The 21871-nt window shown below is 44.9% G+C and overlaps 1 protein-coding gene across 1 annotated transcript in view; it reads left to right on the top strand.

Moving 5' to 3' along the window:
- The first annotated feature begins 671 nt into the window (after positions 1-671).
- LOC138754001 (prosaposin-like) overlaps positions 672-21871 on the top strand; it is a 47020-nt gene continuing 25820 nt past the window's right edge. Inside the window, exons 1-5 of the mRNA XM_069917704.1 lie at positions 672-780; positions 10348-10481; positions 16943-17017; positions 17961-18086; positions 19576-19731. Coding sequence (XP_069773805.1) covers positions 738-780; positions 10348-10481; positions 16943-17017; positions 17961-18086; positions 19576-19731 — 534 coding nt within the window. The 5' untranslated portion in view covers positions 672-737. The remainder of the gene's footprint in view (positions 781-10347; positions 10482-16942; positions 17018-17960; positions 18087-19575; positions 19732-21871) is intronic.

The following is a 21871-nucleotide window of genomic DNA, read 5'->3' as shown; positions in this document are numbered from 1 at the left end:
GGAGAATACACCTACCTGAGGAGGGTTGGGTAAGAACACCTTGGGTCAGGGTTCTCCACTTTCAGGTGGCCACCCAACAGCCACATTTGGGTATTTTAGGCGGTTTATATTAAGGTATTCTGGCCACCTGAAAGCGGCTATATAGAGAGTGGTGGGAGTGCAGAACGAGTTGCCAGCTGAATTGTTAAATGCAGGTTAAATCGGGGAAGAGATGCTAGAGGATCAGAGCCAGCACCCCAGGTTCACGGGCATTGAGAATGCTGAACGACCAAAGGAATTGCTCATATTCTACTATTATTTAACAATATTTACTGCATATACTTTAAATTGCGTATGTGTCCAGTTGTTTAATAATAAACTTGACATTCAAGAGAAATTTGTGTAGGTCCAAGGACGGGCGATGGGCTGAAGGGCCTGTTTCTGTGCTGTCGTGCTATATGGTTCTGAAGGGCTGAGCCTGAAGATTTAATTTTCCAGAGACGGGAACAGGATGACAACATGCCGGGCGCGTCCAGAGGCGCGTCCTGCTCTCTCTATTGGCCGAGCCGCCCCGCTTGCTGCTCCCTATTGGCCCCGCTTTCTCTCTCGCTACCTCCGATTGGCCCCACCTTCCTGTGCCTGCCTCCCTATTGGTCCAGAGTTCCTGCTCCCCCCCCGCCCCCACCCCATCAGAGTGTGGTTAAGTGCGGAGTCCCGGCAGTTGCCGCAGTTCGTGTGTGAGACTGAGTGGTGTGAGGATGGCTGCTCTCGCTCTCTTCGTTCTCCTGTCTTTCTCGTCAGGTAGGAACAGAGGGGGAGGGGGAGAGAAGGAGGGATGCCTGCCTGACAGACAGGGGGAGAGAAGAAAAAAGAAAATGAGTGAGGGAGGGAGGGATGTCTGACAGAGGGAGGGGAAAGAAAGGGGAGAAGGGAGGGGAAAGAAAGGGGAGAAGGGAGGGGAAAGAAAGGGGAGAAGGGAGGGGAAAGAAAGGGGAGAAGGGAGGGGAAAGAAAGGGGAGAAGGGAGGGGAAAGAAAGGGGAGAAGGGAGGGGAAAGAAAGGGGAGAAGGGAGGGGAAAGAAAGGGGAGAAGGGAGGGGAAAGAAAGGGGAGAAGGGAGGGGAAAGAAAGGGGAGAAGGGAGGGGAAAGAAAGGGGAGAAGGGAGGGGAAAGAAAGGGGAGAAGGGAGGGGAAAGAAAGGGGAGAAGGGAGGGGAAAGAAAGGGGAGAAGGGAGGGGAAAGAAAGGGGAGAAGGGAGGGGAAAGAAAGGGGAGGAGGGAGGGGAAAGAAAGGGGGGGAGGGAGGGGAAAGAAAGGGGGGGAGGGAGGGGAAAGAAAGGGGGGGAGGGAGGGGAAAGAAAGGGGGGGAGGGAGGGGAAAGAAAGGGGGGGAGGGAGGGGAAAGAAAGGGGAGAAGGGAGGGGAAAGAAAGGGGAGAAGGGAGGGGAAAGAAAGGGGAGAAGGGAGGGGAAAGAAAGGGGAGAAGGGAGGGGAAAGAAAGGGGAGAAGGGAGGGGAAAGAAAGGGGAGAAGGGAGGGGAAAGAAAGGGGAGAAGGGAGGGGAAAGAAAGGGGAGAAGGGAGGGGAAAGAAAGGGGAGAAGGGAGGGGAAAGAAAGGGGAGAAGGGAGGGGAAAGAAAGGGGAGAAGGGAGGGGAAAGAAAGGGGAGGAGGGAGGGGAAAGAAAGGGGAGGAGGGAGGGGAAAGAAAGGGGGGGAGGGAGGGGAAAGAAAGGGGGGGAGGGAGGGGAAAGAAAGGGGGGGAGGGAGGGGAAAGAAAGGGGGGGAGGGAGGGGAAAGAAAGGGGGGGAGGGAGGGGAAAGAAAGGGGGGGAGGGAGGGGAAAGAAAGGGGGGGAGGGAGGGGAAAGAAAGGGGGGGAGGGAGGGGAAAGAAAGGGGGGGAGGGAGGGGAAAGAAAGGGGGGGAGGGAGGGGGAGAAAAGAAAAGAAATGGGGAGAAGGGGGAGGGAGGGATGCCTGCCTGACAGAGGCAGCCAACGCCGCCCCATCGTTGGCAGTCAGCGCCGCTCTATATAAAAACGCGGATGCAATTGTTTTATCCTTTAGATGGATGTACAATGAGGGACGGGCTCTGTTGTGAACATTATCGGGGACCAGCAGCTCACTTCTCCCCACCCCCCACCCCCTTCCTCCGCCGCCGGTGGGACACAGCGCCCATGTCGCCCACCCTCTCGGTTCCGGACGCCGTTGAGATTGCGGCCTGGAGCGGCTGTCCTCTGCTCCTCCACCCCTTTCTTGCTTGCCTTCCCTTCCTCTCTGTCGCCCAATGCGAGGTGTACTCGTGAGGCTGGGGCGCAGATACAGCCCGAGTTTTTAGATCTTGACCTCCCACGGGTGCGGAGAGACTGGTTGGGTTCCTCTGTGTTTGTAACTGGTTTTCTCCTCTCCTCGCATGTCCTCTTCATTGAGTCTTGAGGCAAGAAGAGAAGCTCGAGGAATTTGGTGAGCCCGGCGGAATCCGCAGGTAGAAAGGGTTTGTCACGAGTTGACCTCTTCTACCCATGGATGCAGCCTTGCCCACTGAGTTCATCCAGCAGCTCACTGGCTGTGTAGTCTTGCTGTCCACCATAGCTCATTGATTTCCCAGCTCCTTCAAGCTCTGCATTCTGTCCCATGGACTCTCCATGTTCCTCTGTTGGGATACTGTGTGATACCTGCTGGGTGTGAATATGGGTCTCAATTCTATTTGTATGTCAGGCTCGAAAGGTCGGTAATATATCTATCTCCTGTGGATGCTGTGAGACCAGCTGAGTTCCTCCAGCATCTCTGGGCTTTTCATATTTGCCTTAATAGGAGGCTGTACAGCCTCTATTCTTGCTCAGACATTCCATCAACCCTGTGAAGGACTCTCCTGACCATGCCCATCAATTTCACCATTTCTCCTTCCACCTGCTAACACCAGGGACAGTTATTGGACCTCTCCAACTGCACATTTTGGGAAAGTGGGAGGGAGCACTGGGGAAAGAGTCACAAAGAGGTGTGAAGTGCAGACAGAGCACCCTGTGGTTGCTGGAACTGTGTGCTAGAGGATCAGCCTGCTTTAGTCTTGGTCTTTGGTGTGGAACTTTAACACAGATCATTGCTATTGGTCCAGAGTTCCTGCTCCCCCCCGCCCCCACCCTTTGACCCACTATACCTTTTTTAAAAAAAAACTTTTTCTTCCATGTACTGAAAAGTCTCTTAAAGGCCCCCAATGTTTCAGCCTCTACCATCATCCCTGGTGAGGCATTCGAGGCACCCACTCTTCTTTCTTCACTTTGGACAGATATCCTCGAGTTTGCTACTGCTGCCCTGGGTGGTGGGGGGGGGGGGCTACCTGATCTATGCCTCTCATAATCTTTTAGACCTTTATTAAGTCACCTCTAATCCTTCTTTGCTCCAAGTGTTAAAGGTTGGTCCCTGCTGTGAGCTAAACTGTGAACAGGGAACACCAATAGCTTCAAATGAACAACAATACAGTAAAGGGTTTCTTTACTACTCACTTAAAACCATGGTTGGAGAGGCCAGATTACAACTCACAGTATATGTACATATAGTGCAAGCACTGGAAGCACCTCTCAAAGTTGACAATGGGAAGCTACACATTTATACAGTTCATACAGGGGTGTTGTTAACTCGATCGATTCCATACAAGGAGTTTGTTTTTTTCACTACTACTAGCATAATGGCAGACCAAAACTTTGACTCGCAGTTCTAGACCGATTTCAGTTGCCCTTGCATCCTTCACAGCTTAGCAGTGTCAGCAGAAAAACTTTTAACTGATCTTAACCACAAGAACTTCAGCCAAGTATCCCACAATGCTCCTCAGATTCTAGCCAAAGTGTAGTTAACTTCTATGCAAAGAAAAAAGCCCTAGCTCTGCTAGCCTTGCCACATCCCAAGGAATTTTACTTCCATAGAACACTACAGCACAGAAAACATGCCCTTTGGCCCTTTTATTCTGTCCCAAACTATTCTGCCTCATTCCACTGACCTGCACCCAGTCCATAGTCCTCTTTATCTCTCCCATTCATATACCTATCCAAATTTTTCTTGGGTTAAAATTGAGCCCACATTCACCACTTCTGCCGGCAGCTTGTTCCACAGCCCCACCACTCCCTGTGTGAAGAAGTTCCCCTGCACGTCCCTGTTAAACTTGTCCCCTTCATCCTTAACCCATGTCCTCTGGTTTGTAGCTCACCTAATCTTCAGTGGAAAAAGCCTGCTTGCATTACTATGTCTGTAATTTTGCATACCTTTATCAAATCTTCCCTCATTCTTCTACACCCCAGGGAATAAAGTCCTAACCTGTTTAACCTTCCCTTGAAATTCAGTTCCTGAAGTCCCGACAACATTCTAGTAAGTCTCTGCACTCTTTCAATCTTATTAATATCACTCCTATAGTTGGGTGACCAAAACTGCACAGAAGACTCCAAATTTGGCCTCACCAATGTCTTGTACAACGTTACCATAGCATCCCAACTTCTGTATTCAGTACAGATTGGTAAAAGCACAGAAATGCAGGAGGAGCCCAGCCCCTCTCACAGCGTCCACAGGAAGTAACATTATAAAAATGATGTTTCGGGCCTGAAGAACCCTTATTCAAGGTATAAGCAAAGAACAGGAAGGGGTCAGAATAAAGACTGAAGGCTGGTGGTGGGTAGGGTGGAGGAGTCCAGACCAACAGGAGATGTTAATTGGATATGGTAAAAAGGTGAGAATTAACTTTGGTCTGTGAAAGAGGGTGGGGGTGGGGTTGGCGGGAAGAAAGAGGAGCTGGGGGATGGGGGCGAAAAGAAAGAGGAGCTGGGGGGGGGAAGATGGGGACGAGATGAAGGAAAGGCCACATGGGGAAGGGGACAGGGGGTTTAATGGAAACCAGGGAAGTCACAAGTTAATACCATCCGATTAGAGCGTGCCCAGACAGAAGATGATGTGCTGTTCCTCTATTTAGTATCCAAGTTGGCTGAAGACGTTAAATTGATGGTGTGCCAATGATGATTTGGAACGAGGGTATATTATGACAATAAACTTGAAGATGCTTCTATCCCACCACAAAAAGAAACAACACAAGCCATCTTGCCCTCTCTTTCCCTCTGTGCCCTTTCAGTTTCATGTATACTGGATATGAACAGTTGTGCCATGTTTCTGCATCCCACTTTCCCAAGGCAGTTCATACATCACTGTGGCCCTGAACTATGTACAGAGGAAAGTCAAGTTTTGGTCACATGGTGGATACAGCGTTCTTTTCAGCTGGCTGCACTTCACTGAATTGATTGTTTGGATGGAATCAGTTCCACATTTTGACAGCTGACCAGTTAGTGAATACTATCTAGCTGGAACCTAATCAAGGAAGCAGTTAAGGTGCCACTCATTACAACAGTAGAAAAGATTAAAGGTGTAGAGTGTCTAATTAAGTTGCACACTGAGTCTGTTTGCCAGTGAGAAAGTATATTCCACACATATAAAAAAGGAAAACTTAGGCTGGTGAAATGAGGTGATGCAGAGACTGGTCAGTGTAGGAAATGGAACGATATTAGGAAGCTGCAGCAAGATTTTCATCTGTACATTGTACTTGTGTACATGACAATAAACTTTTGCTCCTGCAAGCATATGTTCACAGCTCAATGAAGGTAATGGGGAGTAGAGTTGGATACAGTTAAGATTACTAGAGAAATTGTGCTAGGTAAATTGAATGGATTAAAGACCGATTAAATCTCCCGGACTGGATGAAGTACACCCGCAGATTTTGAAAGGGTGGCTTCGGAGATTGTAGATCCATTGGTGACAATCTTCCAGAAATCATTAGTCTCTGACATGGTTCCAGGGGATTGGAAGGTTGCGAATGTGGTTCTGTTGTACAAGAAAGGTGGGAAGCAGAAAAAAAGAAACTATTAAGTCTGATGTCGATGGTAGGGAAGATATTAGTCAATCCTCAAGGATGAAGTTATGAAATGCCTGGAAATGCATGACAGGATAGGTCCTAGTCTGCATGGTTTGTTTGACTAACTTGTTTGGAGTTTTTTGATGAAATCTCTGGTGGGATAGACAAAGAGGGAGACTGTGAATGTTATTTACTTGGATTTTCAAAAGGCTTTCGATAAGGTGCTGCATGCTAGGCTGATGAATAAACTGAAGGCCCATGGAATTACAGGGATGCTATTAGATTGGATAGAAAATGGGCTGATAGGCAGAAACCAAAGGGTTGAAATTAAGGGATTCCATTCAGAATGGCTACCTGTAACGAATGGTGTTCCATAGGGGCCGGTCTTGGGGCTGTTGACAATTTATATTAACGATTTGGATTGTGGACTTAATAGTTTTGTGGCCAAATTTGCAGATGATTTGCAGGAACTGTTGAAACTGTAAAGTTGCAGAAAGATATAGACAGATTGGGAGACTGGGCAAATATATGGCAGATGAAGTACAATGTTGAGAAGTGTTCTACATTTTGACAGTGGAAATTAACAGGCAGAGGACATTCTTGATGGGGAGAAAATTCAATCCTCGGATATGCAAAGAGACCTGGGTGTCTTTGTGCAGACTCATCTAAAAGTTAATGCCCAGATAGGATTGGTAGTGAAGAAGGCAAATGCTATGCTAGCATTCATTTCAAGAGGCATAGTGTACAAGAGTAGAGAGGTGTTAATTAGCCTTCTATGGGACACACGTGAGACCTCATTTGGAGAACTGTGTACAATTTTGGGCCCCCTATCTTAGAAAGGATGTGATGTTGTTGGAGAGCATGCAGAGGCGATTTACCAGGAGGATTCCTGCATGGAAAGGCTGAAGAATGGGGAATGTTTTGCAGCTCTTGGGTTGCATTCGTTGGAGTAGAGCAGTGTGAGGGGGGGATCTCATCGAGACATTTCGAATATTGAGAGGTTTTGACAGGGTGAATGTGGATAAGATGTTTCCCTTGATGGGTGAATCGAGGACAAGGGGTCATAGTCTTAAAATTAATAGAGGAGGAAGAACTTCTATAGTCAAGAGTGTCATGGATCTGTGGAACTCACTGCCCCACAAAGCAATGGAGGCCAGATCACTGGGAGAATTTAAACAGGAACTGAATAGGAATCTCATTAAGGGCATCAAGGGATATGGGGAAAAGGGTGGTAATTGGAACGAGGGGTGAGTTTAGTGCACAGCCAAAGATCATAGGATGGGGCCTAGTGACCTGCTTCTGTTCCTTTATCTTGTGATCTCATCAAGAAGTCATCTGGCCCAGGGCAGAATGTAAAAGATATTGTAGACAGGCAAAGGACATTTTTAAGGGCTCTGCAAGGTCTGGCGAACTACAGCTGTGAGGGAAGGCAAGCCCTTGTGAAGAAAGGAGTTGCGTGAAGGAAGATTTGTTTGGGTGTAAAATTCTGAGAAGCTCAATCTCTAAGGATCCTCTGAAAGAAGGTTGACCAATCAAATATAAAAGGATTAGGAGGTAGTTAGATTTACTCAGGGAGTGGTGGAGGACTGGAATATATTGCCTGAATGGATTGGGAATCAGAAATTCTCTATTTAGAGATGTCCTGAGCAAGCACTAGAGCAGTGGTTCTCAACCTTTTTCTTTCCACCCACATCCCACTTTAAGTAATCCCTGTGCCATTGGTGCTCTGTGATTAGTAAGGGATTGCTTAAGGTGGAATGTGGGTGGAAAGAAAAAGGTTGAAAACCACTGCACTAGAGCCTGAACCTAATAGATTTTTGCTGGGAATTTAAACCCATGATTGATTTTTGACATGTGTGGTAAAAGAGGACTGAAGCTTCTGGGCCATGAATTGGCTTTGCATTCTCGTTAACCATCTTATCAGCCACTCCTTCTCTTAGTCAATACACTTACAAATCAAATACGAGGAACCAAACGTAAAAGCAGAAGGTACTAGAAATACTCAGCATCTGTTGGACTCTAGTTTTTCCAATGTACATCTGCCTCTTGGCAGACCTATTCTCTCCATGAATGTCTCCTGACCCTAATATGAGTGTGTCCGGGACAGTAGGTTCTTGTGCAGAGTCATCTAAAAGTTAATGCCCAGGTGGGATTGGTAGTGAAGGTGGCAAATGCTATGCTAGCATTCATTTCGAGAGGTATAGTGTTTTAGGGAGGTGTCAGTTAGGCTCAGTGGGGCACTGGCGAGACCCCATTTGGAGAACTGTGTACAGTTTTGGGCCCCCTATCTTAGAAAGGATGTGATGTTGTTGGAGATGGTGCAGAGGAGATACTGGGGCTGGAATATGGGGAATGTTTGACAGCTCCAAGGCATCCAATGTCATAGGTGCTCTGTGGTTATTAAGGGATTAAAGGAGGTATGTGAGTGAAGCGGAGGGGGGGAAGGCTGTTCCTGGCATTGTATCTGAAATGTTGTTTCTCTGTGGATTCTGGTGGGTGGACAGGTATTGTGTTTGATGTCTTCTTGGCCTCTTGAGTGATGAAACAATGAATGGTCTGATTCCAGTCTGATCCTTCTGTGAAGGCTGTCCTGCCTCCAAAAGAATTATTCACTGGTCACTCCCCTCAGTATGGTTGGGGATATCCTCTGTGGTGAGGAGGAGATTAATATAGATAAAGATACAGAACCAACCTTTTGGGCTTGAGCCCTTCATCAAGGTATAAAGAAACATAACCAACATTTTGGGTTTTAACCTTCCATACCTTAATGAAGGGCTCAAGCCTGAAAGGTTGGTTCTGTACCTACATATGGACACTGATTCACCTGCTGAGTTTCTCCTACTTTTATTTCAACCACAGTGCCTGCAGGCATTCATGTTTTACTACTAAATAAATATGGATTGTTTCGTAAATATGAGTCACATTTGACAAAACAGCACGTGATAGCCTGAGATTGTCTGATCTCAGAAGCTAAGCAGGCACAGGCTTGGTCAGTAATTGGAGGGGAGACCGCCTAGGGACAACAGGTTTTTGTGAGGGCCGTTGGATAAAGTGGCGACTGTCTGCCTTGGCAAAAGTCAAAGAATTTCATGTATGTTACATTTGAAATGTAGCATCACATGACCATAATGGAACCTTTACTGTTGGGAGCTGGGATTTCTGTTTCCCACCCAGAGTGCATGGTGTCCCTTTGCCATTGTAAGTGATCACCTGTGGGCGGGTACCGATCATCAGCTGGGGGCAATGGATGTTAACTCAGCAGCAGAGGGTGGGTTCTGCGTGCACTGCCATCCTTCGTGGGATTCCAGATCATAAGTGAGCAGGGTGGAACAGTTGACTGACAACTGCTTCGTACAGTTCTACACCTGTGCTTCGAAGCAGGGTTGATTAAACTGAATGGTTTCCCAAGTCATTTCAGAAGGAGATTGTGAGCCAAGTACGTTGCTATGGTCTGGGCTTGAATCTGCCTGAATAGTTCTTTTTTTCCATATCCCCATATTTTTCAAAATTCTTGAAAATCCAATCCTATTTTGAGTTATTTACCTTTGTAACTTAATTCTTGGTATAATTCAGGTAAATCGACTGAGGCTAATATATCCTCGACTGCCCCATGCAGAATAAGCTGTCTTTTGGGACGCGCAAAAGGGACGTGGGGTGAGATCCCAGAAGGGCGGTGAATGTCGGTAAAAGTGCAATGGAACACGATTTGGCGTCTTCACCATAAGGAGAAAAATCAACGGGATCGATGTCTGAAGAGGGCGCGCAAAATCATTGAGGACCCCTTCAACGGCGTCTTTCAGCTGCTCCCGTCGGGGAAGAGATCCAGGAGGATCAGAGCCAGCCCCACCAGGTTGAGGAGCAGCTTCTTCCCTTGGGCAGCGAGAATGCTAAACGACCAAAGGAACTGCTCACACTCACTGCCCGAGACTCTCATTCATGAAACTATTTATTTATTGTATAGAGAACCTATGGCATAGGGATTACTTAAGGTGGTAGGTGAGTGGAAAGAAAAGGTTTGAAACCCCTGTTTAAATCGTACCTAATTGACTCGTTATGTTCACGGCTTCATAACTCCAAAGGAAATGGGCCAATGACAATTTTTTTCTCAAGCAACATATTTCAGTAACAATTGGGTCTAGAGCAGTGATTCTCAACCTTTTTAACCACTCACATCCCACCTAAAGTAATCCCTTACTAATGTTACTAGGTACAGAGCATCTATGGTATAGGGATTACTTGTGGTACGTGAGTGGAAAGAAAAAGTTTGAAAACCACTGGTATAAATGAATACCTGTCCTTTATATGTATTGTTTGTCTGTATGTGTGCTATGTCTGGTTGTGTCTGTGTGTTTTGCACTGAGGACCAGAGAAACTCTGCCTCATTGGGTTGTACTTGTGCAATCAGATGTCAATAAGCTAGACTTGGAAGGGCATGTAATGAGCAATGCTCTGCTTTGGGTGGGGTAATAACTCTCTGCTTTATTGCATCACAGTTCTGGCCAGTTCAGAGCTGAAGAACAAACTGTGTGCCCAGGGCCCTGAATATTGGTGCCAGGATCTGAAGGCTGCCCTACAGTGTGGAGCAATCGAGCACTGTTTTGAAAACAAATGGACTGAGCCTGGGGAGGTGAGTGTGTCGGGGACTATGACCTCGTATCATGGGTGTAAAAGATTCTCTTCCTTGGAATCAGTCATGGATACATAATATTGGCTCCTGGTTGCATTAAAGGTTATTCAGGGAGGTAAAGAAGACATCGAGCACAAGCCTTTGCTGAGATCAGGGCATTTAACAGTTCAAAGATTCTTTTTATAGTCACAAAATAATATATTAAAAATGTAATATCCATGATCAACTTCTGCTTGCTGAAAAGCAAACAAAGAGCATTGCCCCTCACAATAAGAGAAAGAGAAGCAAAAGAGTCCCTTCAGTCACGGAGTGTCTGTGGTTTGGCCTCCAACGCTCCCGCAGCCGTGCAGACTCCAGTTAAAACTGTCGGCAACTGGAGCTCCAGATCCAAACCTCCGATACGATCAGGAAGCCTTCAACACCCGAGGACCTTCTTGCCCTCTGCCCCTTTTGAATCCCGGTTACCTGAGCCAGTCTCCAGCGGCCTGTGTGAGTCCTTCGAATGAAAGTCGTCAGCAGCCCATGGGGGGGGGGGGGGCGGGGGGGCTGAGGCTGCCTTCAGTCCAGGATTTGGGATATCATATTGCAACAGTGTAAGATGTTGGCTTGACCACATTTGGAAACGTGTGTGTAGTTCTGTGTGCCCTGCTACAAGAAGGGTGTCATTAAACTGGAATGGGTGCAAAACAAATATGTTACTAGGACTGGAAGGTTTGAGTTGCAATATCGGCTAAGAATTTTTTCAGAACACAAGAAAAAGGGGTGGTAAGGGTAGGCCTATTGACCCAGTTCTGCCATTCAATAAGATCATAGCTGATCTAACGATATGCTCATCTCCACCTACCTGTCTTTCCACCATATCCCTTAATTCCCCAACTGTGTAAAGATCTATCCATCCGTGTCTTAAATATATTTACCAAGGTCCCCTCTTAAACAAATTTACAGAGGTCACCTCTACTGCTTCCATGGGCAGCAAATTCCACAGATACACCAGCCTCTGGGAAAAGCAGTTCCTCCTCATCTCTGTTCTAAATCTACTGCCCTGAATCAGGGACACAGAGGCTGAAGAGTGATCTTCTGGAAGTGTACAAAACCATGAGGTGCCAAGAGAAGGCCTGTCCCGCAGTGTACAAGAAACTAAAACTAGAGAGCATAGCTTTTAAGTGAGAGGGCGAAGATTTAAAAGGGTCCTGATAGGGAGCTTTCCTCACCAAGCATGGTTTGTATGTAAAATGAGCTGCCAGAGTAAGTAATAAAGGAGGGTATAATTAAAACATTGGAAAAGTATTTGAATAGGAACATGGATTGGAATGGGTTAGAGGGAAATGGGCCAAACACAAGCAAATGGGTTGTCATGAATGATTTGGGCCGAAGGGTCAGTTTCTGTGATACGACTCTGTTCAAGCCAGCCTTTAGTTTTTCTTTGGGTTAGTGTGACAAGTTCTCCAGTGATTGCTCTGGGTGAATTGTTGACCTGTGAGCTGACCACCTTTAATCTTCAGCTCCTCCAGGGATGGCACGGATGGCGTAGCAGTTAGCACAACCCTGTTACAGCGCCAGCGATTGAGACCATGCTGTCTACAGGGAGTTTGTATGATCTCCCCATGTCTGCATGGGATTTCCCCCCCAGGGCTTTGGTTTCCTCCCACCAGGGTGGGGGGGGTGTGTGTGTAGGTTAATTAGGCGGCACGGGCTCGTGGGCTGTTACCGTGCTGTATGTCTAAATTTTATTTAAAATATTAAAATTTCTTTTTACAAATTTCTTGCAGTTCAAAACCATGTTTGCTCTCCATTCTTCCTCTGTCTTCAAAAGGTGTTTTACTGAAACTTAGTATTATGTGACAAGAAACAATTCAGTTCAAATTTAACTTTAAAATTTTTACATTCCTACTCAAGAAATTTTTAAGCAACTATTTGTGATTAAGCCTTCTCCTTTTCCCCAGAACCAATTACTGCATAGTGAAGTGATTACATTGTGCAAACTGGTTGCAATGTGACTTGCTATCATTTCATTTCCCTTTTCTAGTTTAAATTTGAATATTACCAGCAAAACATACCTTGATACTCTCTCCAAATCAGTAGGTGTGAAACTGGATGCTCTTCATTTTGAGTAGACATCTATTTGACACATAATCCAAATTCAAGTTAGCCCCACTGACAAACTAAATAAATCCACTCTTCCTAAATTTTCGTGTGCATCAGTTCTTTGTGCTTGCTTACCACGAAGGTGCTGACTTGCTACTTCCCGGACAGTGGTGTGACTGAACTATGCCCGAGATGTTATTCCAGTCTATGTGCTGGCTGACGTCTGTCTTAGCAGATGGGACATCATGACTGATCTTTGCATCCAAAGATTGGGGGAAAATCCAGTCATTATCTCCTAGTTCACATTTATTCCCACTTGTATCAAGATGCAGTGATAAAAGATTTTTTTTGAGCTGTCCAGCCAGGCATCCCATACATTGGCTTGGCTTCGCGGGCGAAGATTCATGGAGGGGTAATGTCCACGCCAGCTGCAGGCTCGTTTGTGGCTGACAAGTCCGATGCGGGACAGGCAGACACGGTTGCAAGGGAAAATTGGTTGGTGGAGGTTGGGTGTTTGGTTTTTCCTCCTTTGTCTTTTGTCAGTGAGGTGGGCTCTGCGGTCTTCTTCAAAGGAGGTTGCTGCCCGCCGAACTGTGAGGCGGCAAGATGCACGGTTTGAGGCGATATCAGCCCACTGGCAGTGGTCAATGTGGCAGGCACCAAGAGATTTCTTTAGGCAGTCCTTGTACCTCTTCTTTGGTGCACCTCTGTCACGGTGGCCAGTGGAGAGCTCGCCATATAACACAATCTTTGGAGGGTGATGGTCCTCCATTCTGGAGACGTGACCTACCCAGCGCAGTTGGATCTTCAGCAGCGTGGATTCGGTGCTGTCAGCATCTGCCATCTCGAGTACTTTGAAAGTAAAACACGGTATGGAAGTATAGAGTTAGAGAGAGATGTGGGAAAAAAAAAACACACGAATGCTGGAGAAACTCAGCAGGTCAAACAGTGCCTTTATATAGCATTACCCCTCCATAAATCTTCGTCCGCGAAGCCAAGCCAAAGAAAAAAGAAATAGCAAAGGAAAAGATGCATCACCAACATTTCGGGCTTGAGCCCTTCATCAAAGTATGGGGGAACATGAGAGATGTTTGAACAGAAGGGGGGGGGAAGAGGGGTGGTAAGGGTAGGAGATGATAGGTGGAGGGGTTAGGGAGGACTGCGGGGGGGGGGGGGGTAAGTCTAGGCTAGGTGGAGAGAGAAAGGAACTGGAATAACTAGTTAAGGGGGGGTGGAAGGGGAAAGGCAAGCTGATTAGTGGAATGTTCGTGCCCTGGGGTTGGAGACTGCCCAGATGAAAAATGAGGTGCTGTTCCTCCAATCTGCTGGTGGTCAGTGTGAAAGTCCACGGATGTGTGAGCTTGAAATGGGAGAGGGGGTGCTGGAGAACAATTAGTACAGAGTGTGGGGGGGGGGGGGTGGTGCAATTTTACTAATGAGAGGATAATTCTGGAAAGTGTCCTTGAATCTGGTAGTGTGTGATCTCACACATGACTCCTCTTCCTAGAAGTCCTTTTAAAATGTTGGCTGCTTTTCCAAACAGCGTTGATGGAGTTGGTAGAGGAGTGGGGGGGGGGGTTTCTATGATGGACTGAGCAACATTTACAGCCCTGTGCAGTTTCTTGTGGTGCTGGTGAAGTATTGCCCATATCACTTAATCATGCAATTTTACAGGATACTTTCAATGGGCACTTCTGCAGAAGTTATCAAGGGAAAGGCTACCCCTTGGGCAAAATGGAACTGATGAATTCCTTCAATAGCTGGGCACCTTTTTCACTGCCAGCTTCTCTCACAAAAGTGATTGCTGTTCAAAACTTATTCTCCTATTTAAAACTTCTTTAGCCCCAATCTCCCCTTCCCCTCCTGAGTTGTCCTTTATCCCTTGTCGGACAACCACATCTCCCCTCTCCATTTGGATTTGCGAATTCACTCGCAAGCATCAGCTGATTTTGCAGTGACCGCTACTCCTCCCCACCCAGCCCCCCCAGAAAAGATTTCACTTTTCATATGTCACAAAGGTCACTCTTTTAGTTCCCTCCTTATTCCCTCTATTCCATTTCCTTCCCTTATTAATTCTTGTCTATACTATCTATATTTTCCTCTAAATATGGATACATTCATGTATGCACATTATACATATACACACATATACCTCTTTACCCACATACATATAAATCGTGGTCATTTTTACTCTTATTACATATCTTCATCTCTCTGGTTGTTTTGTAGTTCTGCAAATTTCCTTGCTTCCTCTGGATCCGAGAATATTTTTTTCCATAAGATCGTTTTCGATGTATTGAACTCCTTTCTCTTCTTCAGGAGTTCAAAACTTGTGTCTTTTTAGTTCGCAGTCTTTTGTACTCTTGTTACATGTCTTCATCCCTCAGTCTATTTTGTAATTGTTCTGCAAATTTTCGTGCTTCCTCTGGATCCGAGAATAGTCTGTTTTGTTCTCCTGGAATAAATATTTTCAATACCGCTGGATGCTTTAGTATAAATTTATACCCTTTCTTCCATAAAATCGCCTTTGCTGTATTGAACTCCTTTCTCTTCAGGAGTTCAAAACTTATATCTGGATAAATGAAGATTTTTTTGCCCTTTGTACTCCAGTGGCTTGTTGCCCTCTCTTACTTTTTGCATTGTCTTCTCCAGTACCTTTTCTCTTGTAGTATATCTTAGGAATTTTACTAAAATAGATCTTGGCTTTTGTTGTGGTTGTGGTTTAAAGGCCAATGCTCTATGTGCCCTTTCTATTTCCATTTCTTGCTGTAGTTCTGGACATCCTAGGATCCTGGGGATCCAATCTTTTATAAACTCTCTCATATTCTTGCCTTCTTCATCTTCCTTAAGGCCCACTATCTTTATGTTATTTCTTCTGTTATAATTTTCCATTATATCTATTTTCTGAGCTAACAGTTCTTGTGTCTCTATAACTTTTTTATTAGATTCCTCTAATTTCTTTTTTAAGTCCTCTACCTCCATTTCTACTGCTGCTTCCCGCTCTTCCATCTTGTCCATTCTCTTTCCCATTTCTGTTAAGGTCATATCTATTTTATTCATTTTCTCTTCTGTATTGTTTATTCTTCTTCTTAAATCATTAAATTCTTGCGCTTGCCATTCTTTAAATGACTCCATGTATTCTTTAATAAGAGAAAGTATATCCATTGTCTTGCCTTTCCCTTCTTCCATTTCACTGTACTCTTCCTCTTCCTCTTCTTCTTCCTCTAGGTTGGCCATCTGTTGTTTCTTTGTTGCCCTTTTCTTCTCTTTCTTGTTTTCGTTGTCTTCTATGTTCTCCTCTTGCTGCAGGTGTTCTGCAGCTGTCATTGCCGGCTGTGGAGATCGACTCCCCAGCTGGACACCCCTGCTGTCGGTGTGTTTTTTTGCATGCGCATCGCGCATGCGTGACTCCTCGCGCATGCGCGGTTGCACACTTTTACTCGGCTCAGCGAGCCATTTTTGTAGTCCACTTTCTACCGACCTGAGGGAGCGGGTTTCTCTCTCCACCGCGGACCTCTTCGAACAGGTAAGGCCTTCTCCTTCTTCCGTTGTCTTCTCTTCCTCTCTTCTTACCGTTGATTTTGATTTTTCTTTTTTCGTTGCCATCTTCTTTCCACTTTTATACTCACTTTTCTTTAATTTTTTTGTGCCTTTGTGTTTTCCTTTGTTTTTTCCGACTTTTCTGGAGAGGGCTGGAGTTCACCGTCCGGCCACTACTCCATCACGTGACTCCTTGCTGTTCAAAACTTAAACCCATTGGTTGGAATTGGCCCGCTGTGAGATTACATGCTGGCATGTTTGAAATAATTTTTTTAATGTAGATGCTGGAAATCAGGGTGAGGGGGGGAAATGTTCAAAACACTTGGCAGGTGAAGCAGCATCTGTGGAGAGAAGTTAATGTTTGAGGTCTGAGATCATTTTTCAGAAGAAATAAAATATGCCAAGTTTTCAGTAGGAGAGAAGTTGGGTCAACAGTTGGGTAGACCAAAGGGAATGGCTCTCATAGAGCAAGACCAAATGAGTTGGTCTGGTAGCATCTGATCTTTATCTTCCCTGTTGCATGTTATTAAGATGATACTAATGAGTAAAGAGAAAACTATCCAAAATGATAGAATGAGTTACCTAAAGTTGGAGCATTCAATATTGAGACTGGAAGGCTCCAATTAGGCTCTACTTATGTCATAATCAGAGTTTCTCCGCATTTACCGTGGTCTCTGAGGAAACCTTTGAGCATGGTAACTCTTATCCAGGCAAGAGAGGTGGGAGCAAGTGGAGATGATCTGATCTCTCCGAAGTCTTTGATAAAGCTGCATGCCAAACACGTTGACTTTCTGCAAGGTGCCAGGATTCATAATCACTTTTCTTTTTTTTTTTAGGAAGCTCAACTTTGTGAATTGTGCAAGCAAATTTTCAGGATAATTGAAAGAATGATAAAACAACAACGTGTGAAGGTACCTCCCTCTCTAATGACACCAGTGGTTCACTTGGGGACTGAATATGGTGAGCACGGAAGGCGGCCAGGATTTTGGCTGGACACATTGGTGAAGAGCAGTCATTTAAGATATCCAGCCAAACTCCATGAGTTCCTGTCACCTCATTAAAGAGGGTGCTACAGTAGATGGGCAATCCAAACTAATGCTGGCTCTCAGTGGGTGCTAGGTGTTCAAGTGGACAACAAAGGCCCTTTCTGCACCAATAGATGCAGTATCGTGGTGGAGCTCTTTAAATGTGAATCTGTTGAGGGTTAGTTAATGCGTAGTCTTTCTAGGTTTCATGCTGCCTTCAGGAAGAATGGGGGTAGTGGGAAAAATCTCATTCATTGCTAGGACACCATGTGCAAATATTGCGTTTAACCTTTGGTTCAGGGTTGGTCACAGCCCCTGAAGACAAACATCTCCACCCTACCCTTTGTCCCCAAACCTATTGCTTTGTTGGGGGTATCACTCCTCAAGTGTAACTTGCTTGAAAAGGGCTTGTCCTGTTACAATTTTAACTTCTGCTCATCCTCCTCGAGAGGATAGCTTGATGTTTCGGCACTTGGAATGCCATGAAACCAGTGAGTGAGGGGCAGGATTTGTTCCACCTTCTTCCAAATGACCTTTTGAGCCAGGCCAGACAGGAGAAGCTCGGCTCTAGATTTTGTTTGACTGGTTAAGTGGCACTTGTGCTTGGTCTAAAACTGCTCTCTAGCAATTCTGCACCCCAAAGGTTTCTGGACTTGGTCGGGGGTGCTCTTCTGGAGTTCTGGAGAGAGAGAAAGGCGCATGGGAATTCTGCACTGGCAGATTGATCTGTCCTGAGATTGGAGTTAGTCAATTTGGCACCGTAGTTCTCATTGTGCACTGCTTGTGTGTCCCGTGTTTGATAGACACTGCATTTCTATCTATTTTGCAGAATTGCATTAAAAATATTTTCATCAAAGTCTGTTCACTGATATCATCAAACTTTATCACAGACCAGTGTGACCAGTATGTTGACGTTTATTTTAACCATCTATTTCAACTCATCATGCATCAGCTGGTAAGTAACCATGGAGGATGCAGTCCAGTTTGTGGGAATGAGATCAGGTGCCCAAGCCTAACTCTATGTGGCCAGCAGCTACCCATAACCTTCAATTCCATGTTTATTGTTGCTATATTGGATGAAAATGGATCTTAAAGCTGTTTTAGTTTTAAATGCTTCTTTAAATTCTGAACTGAACTGCTGGTCTTTGAGTTGGACTCTTGTGTTCCTGTTGCATCAAGCAGTTCTTTAAACCTAATTTTTTTTTTTTTTTTTGCTTAATGGTTATCTTGTGATTGCAATTAAATAACATCTGGCCGCTTTTCCTTGCTCCCCATCGCTTATGTCCACACCAAAATGAAATGGGCATCTGTTCCTAAATTGAATTCCTTGGATGCTTCAAATGTTTGCAATGCACAAAAGTGCTGGAGAAACTCTGCTGTTATCCTTGCGGGAAGCATGTGGCGAGAGTCGGTGTTGGAAGCTGCGGCCACCCTGCCTTATCCACCTATTACATCCTGCCTTTGCAACCATGCTCCTTTCTCCACCACCACCCCTCCTGCTCCATCTCTACCTTTTTTGGACGCCAACCAAAACTTTTCCCTACGCATCCCTCCTGCTCCATCTCTACCTTTTTTGGATGCCAACCAAAACTTTTCCCTACCCACCCCTCCTGCTCCATCTCTACCTTTTTTGGACGCCAACCAAAACTTTTCCCTACCCACCCCTCCTGCTCCATCTCTACCTTTTTTGGACGCCGACCAAAACTTTTTCCCTACCCAAAACGTTGGTCCAGTATCTTTCTTTGCTCTGTAGAGCACACTGTGCCTTGCTGAGTTTCTCCAGCATTATTTCTACTCAGACCTTATCGTTCCAGTTTTAATTTTTAATTGTTAAGTATAATGTTTTTTCGATGGGATTTTTGCTACAATGATTTTAAAAGCAAATGAAAATGTGAATGTAAAGGAAGAGTGTCTTTAAGCAGTGGTTTTTTAAATTACAATTGCATACAATTCCTAGGCCACTTTAAATCCATGTACCAATAATATGCGTGTATAATGCATTTTGAGTATAATGCTAGCCACCCCCCCAATTTTAAAGGGAGAAAAATTTTACCCCCATGAATAATATGACCCTCCCCTCGCCTGCCCAATTTGCGCTGCCGTTTCTCTCCCCCCCCCTCGCCCGCCCGATTTGCGCTGCCGTAAATATGCATGTATAATACGACCCCCCCCCCCACTTTGAGCTTGAATTTTGGTACAAAATGTTTTGCATTATACATGCATATTTACAGTAAGCTCCTGACAATCAAAAAAGGAGGCTAACTGGGATGTAAACCCTTGCAAAGTGACAAATCTCCCTGTTTTAGTTTTCAAAACTGCAAACAACTTGCAGAACGCAAACTTGCTATTCATGGATCAGCCAGCGAAGTTGAGAAACTCCTGGTCCACTTGGAGCAGTGTGCTTTTACATTCTGTTTCTCTTCTCCCACCCCCCCCACCAACAGAGACCTGAAGTGCTGTGTGCTTTTCTGAGCATTTGCAAACCTGAGCAGCCAGTTGATAAACAAGAAGCACTGTCCAATGCCATCCCTCAGGATGAACCAAGCCTCACCCACCACCTCTCATCTCCGGTTTTTCCTGTCAGCCAGGAAAATCACCAGGTAAGATCAATCCACTGGCTACATACTTCACCTTTCCTGGGGTGGAAAGGTGTGGAGTGGGAGGGGATCAAGCATTTCCTTTTTGTTCTTTTTCAATATTTTTACTTTCACTAATAAGTAAAATCCATTAGAGTAGGCATATTTTAAAAAAATAATAATAAATAAATAGAAAAAAGAATATACAGGTTATGACATTATGTGGTGTTTGTATTGTATATAGATATGCTTTTGGGAGATAAATTGGGGCATGTTTTTAAGTGTAGGTCACACTTTAAAATAGATCTTATTTAAAACACTGGAGCTCTTCTCATGCTGGACAGGCCAGTGCCAAGAGCCTTTCCAAAAGTTTTGGAGAGCACCCAAGAGACTTCACTAATGGATTGTTGTTTACTAAAAGGCAACAGATGAAAGAACACATCGTAGCCGCTGGCTGTCTGGAGTGGAACAATGTTTTAAGAGGGGCATGTTGTTTTGTAAGCGCAGAGAGAGTAAAACAGGCCTTCTCTCAGAGAGAGAGAGGAGTGGAGAGAGATCAGTACTTCAGTTTTACAGTCAATAGCAGCAGCTGGGACTGGAACAGGACAAGCTGGCAAGCTTGAGGAAAAACCCCATTTAGAAGACTGGTTGGGAGTGCTTCGTTCAGCCCTGTGGTCCATATAAGAGGAGAGGACTGGCTGTCTAATTTTTCATTTGAAATAAGAGAAACTAAAAGGAACTCTGGTGACCTGAAAGAAAGAAGTTATCATTTGGAGAACCCTGATGGGGCAAGTTTCTTCAGCAAGATACTGAAGTGGCTGGTTACAAGGAATCCATTGTGGGTCCAACGAACAACAAATCTCTCACTGAAAACTGACAAGAACCTTTCTGAGCGGTAACCATTTACCTTTCTAGCACCAAAGCCTGGTGAAGATTAATAAATGTTAAATTCTGTGCACAGTATAAGAATTGCCTGCAACCAGTAAACTTGGAGGAATGAGAACTTTTCTGAACCTACACACACATTACACACACGTGCACTTAGATTAGAAGGGGGTTAAGTTAGGTTAGTGAAGTTGATAGTGATAAGCTAAAGTTTAATCCTGTTTTCATGTTTAAAGATAATTAAAAGTGACTTTTGCTTAAGTAACCATTTGTCTTGGTGAATATCTATTGCTGCTGGGTTTTAGGGTCCGCTGGGCTTGTAACAAGGTAGTGTAGCAAAAAACGTTTATATATAAACAATGTACTTTATAACAAACAGACTAAAAGAAAAAGTATATTACACTTAAAAATGGCTAATTGAAAAAGACCAAAAAAATTGCCATTCTACAAAATCTACCCCCTTCCCTTCCAAAGTTGTTGGTAGATGTATAAAATTTACTACCATATAAAGAGTCTAAAATAACAAAACAATATCTAATCATATAAATTATGAAAATAGCTGATAAAAGGACCCCATAAATTTAAAAAAAAAAATTCCAACTAGTTTCATTGGTAGAGCATCTGTTTTTTTTCTTTTCCCCCCCCCCCCCCAACCCGAAAGTTAAACATATCGGATAGCCCTCGAATGGAAGCAGGAGGGACGGGATCAAGCATTTCCAATGGAGGAATAAATGTTTTGTTTTCAAACTCTGCACCTTGGATTTGAAAAATAATCTGGGCTGCTACTAGTCCTGGCTAATTAGCCATGATGGAGAAGCGAAGAATGACAGTCACAGAATGCATATACATCTAATAAAGACCCACTTTCTCTCCTAGTCTTCTGAAGGTCACCCAAATAACACGTTCTACTTGGTGATCCTCTGCAATGATTGTTAGCTGTTCAGAATGGCTCAGGCCTGAAACGTCGGTAATATATCTTTACCTCCTCTGGACGCTGCGAGACCTCCTGAGTTTCTCCAGCATCTGTGTGTCACAGCATCTGCAAACTTTCTTGCTTCATCTCTATGGTCAAGACCAGTTTCTTTCCAACTGCTATCAGGTTCTTGAACCTCACTGTATTACACTCATCAGGGGAGTGAAACAAAATTCTGCAGACTCTGTGATTGTAATAAAAACACCCAGAAATGCTGGAGGAACTCAGCCGGTCTTGCAGTGGTCCTTAGGAGGTAAAGATGTATTACTGACATTTCTGGCCTGCTTCAAGGTACAAGCCACAACA

The sequence above is a fragment of the Narcine bancroftii genome, chromosome 2 (assembly GCF_036971445.1).
Source record: "Narcine bancroftii isolate sNarBan1 chromosome 2, sNarBan1.hap1, whole genome shotgun sequence".
NCBI classification, from domain to species: domain Eukaryota; kingdom Metazoa; phylum Chordata; class Chondrichthyes; order Torpediniformes; family Narcinidae; genus Narcine; species Narcine bancroftii.
The sequence above is the reverse complement of the archived record's forward strand: the minus strand, read 5'-3'. Positions and strand labels throughout refer to the sequence as shown.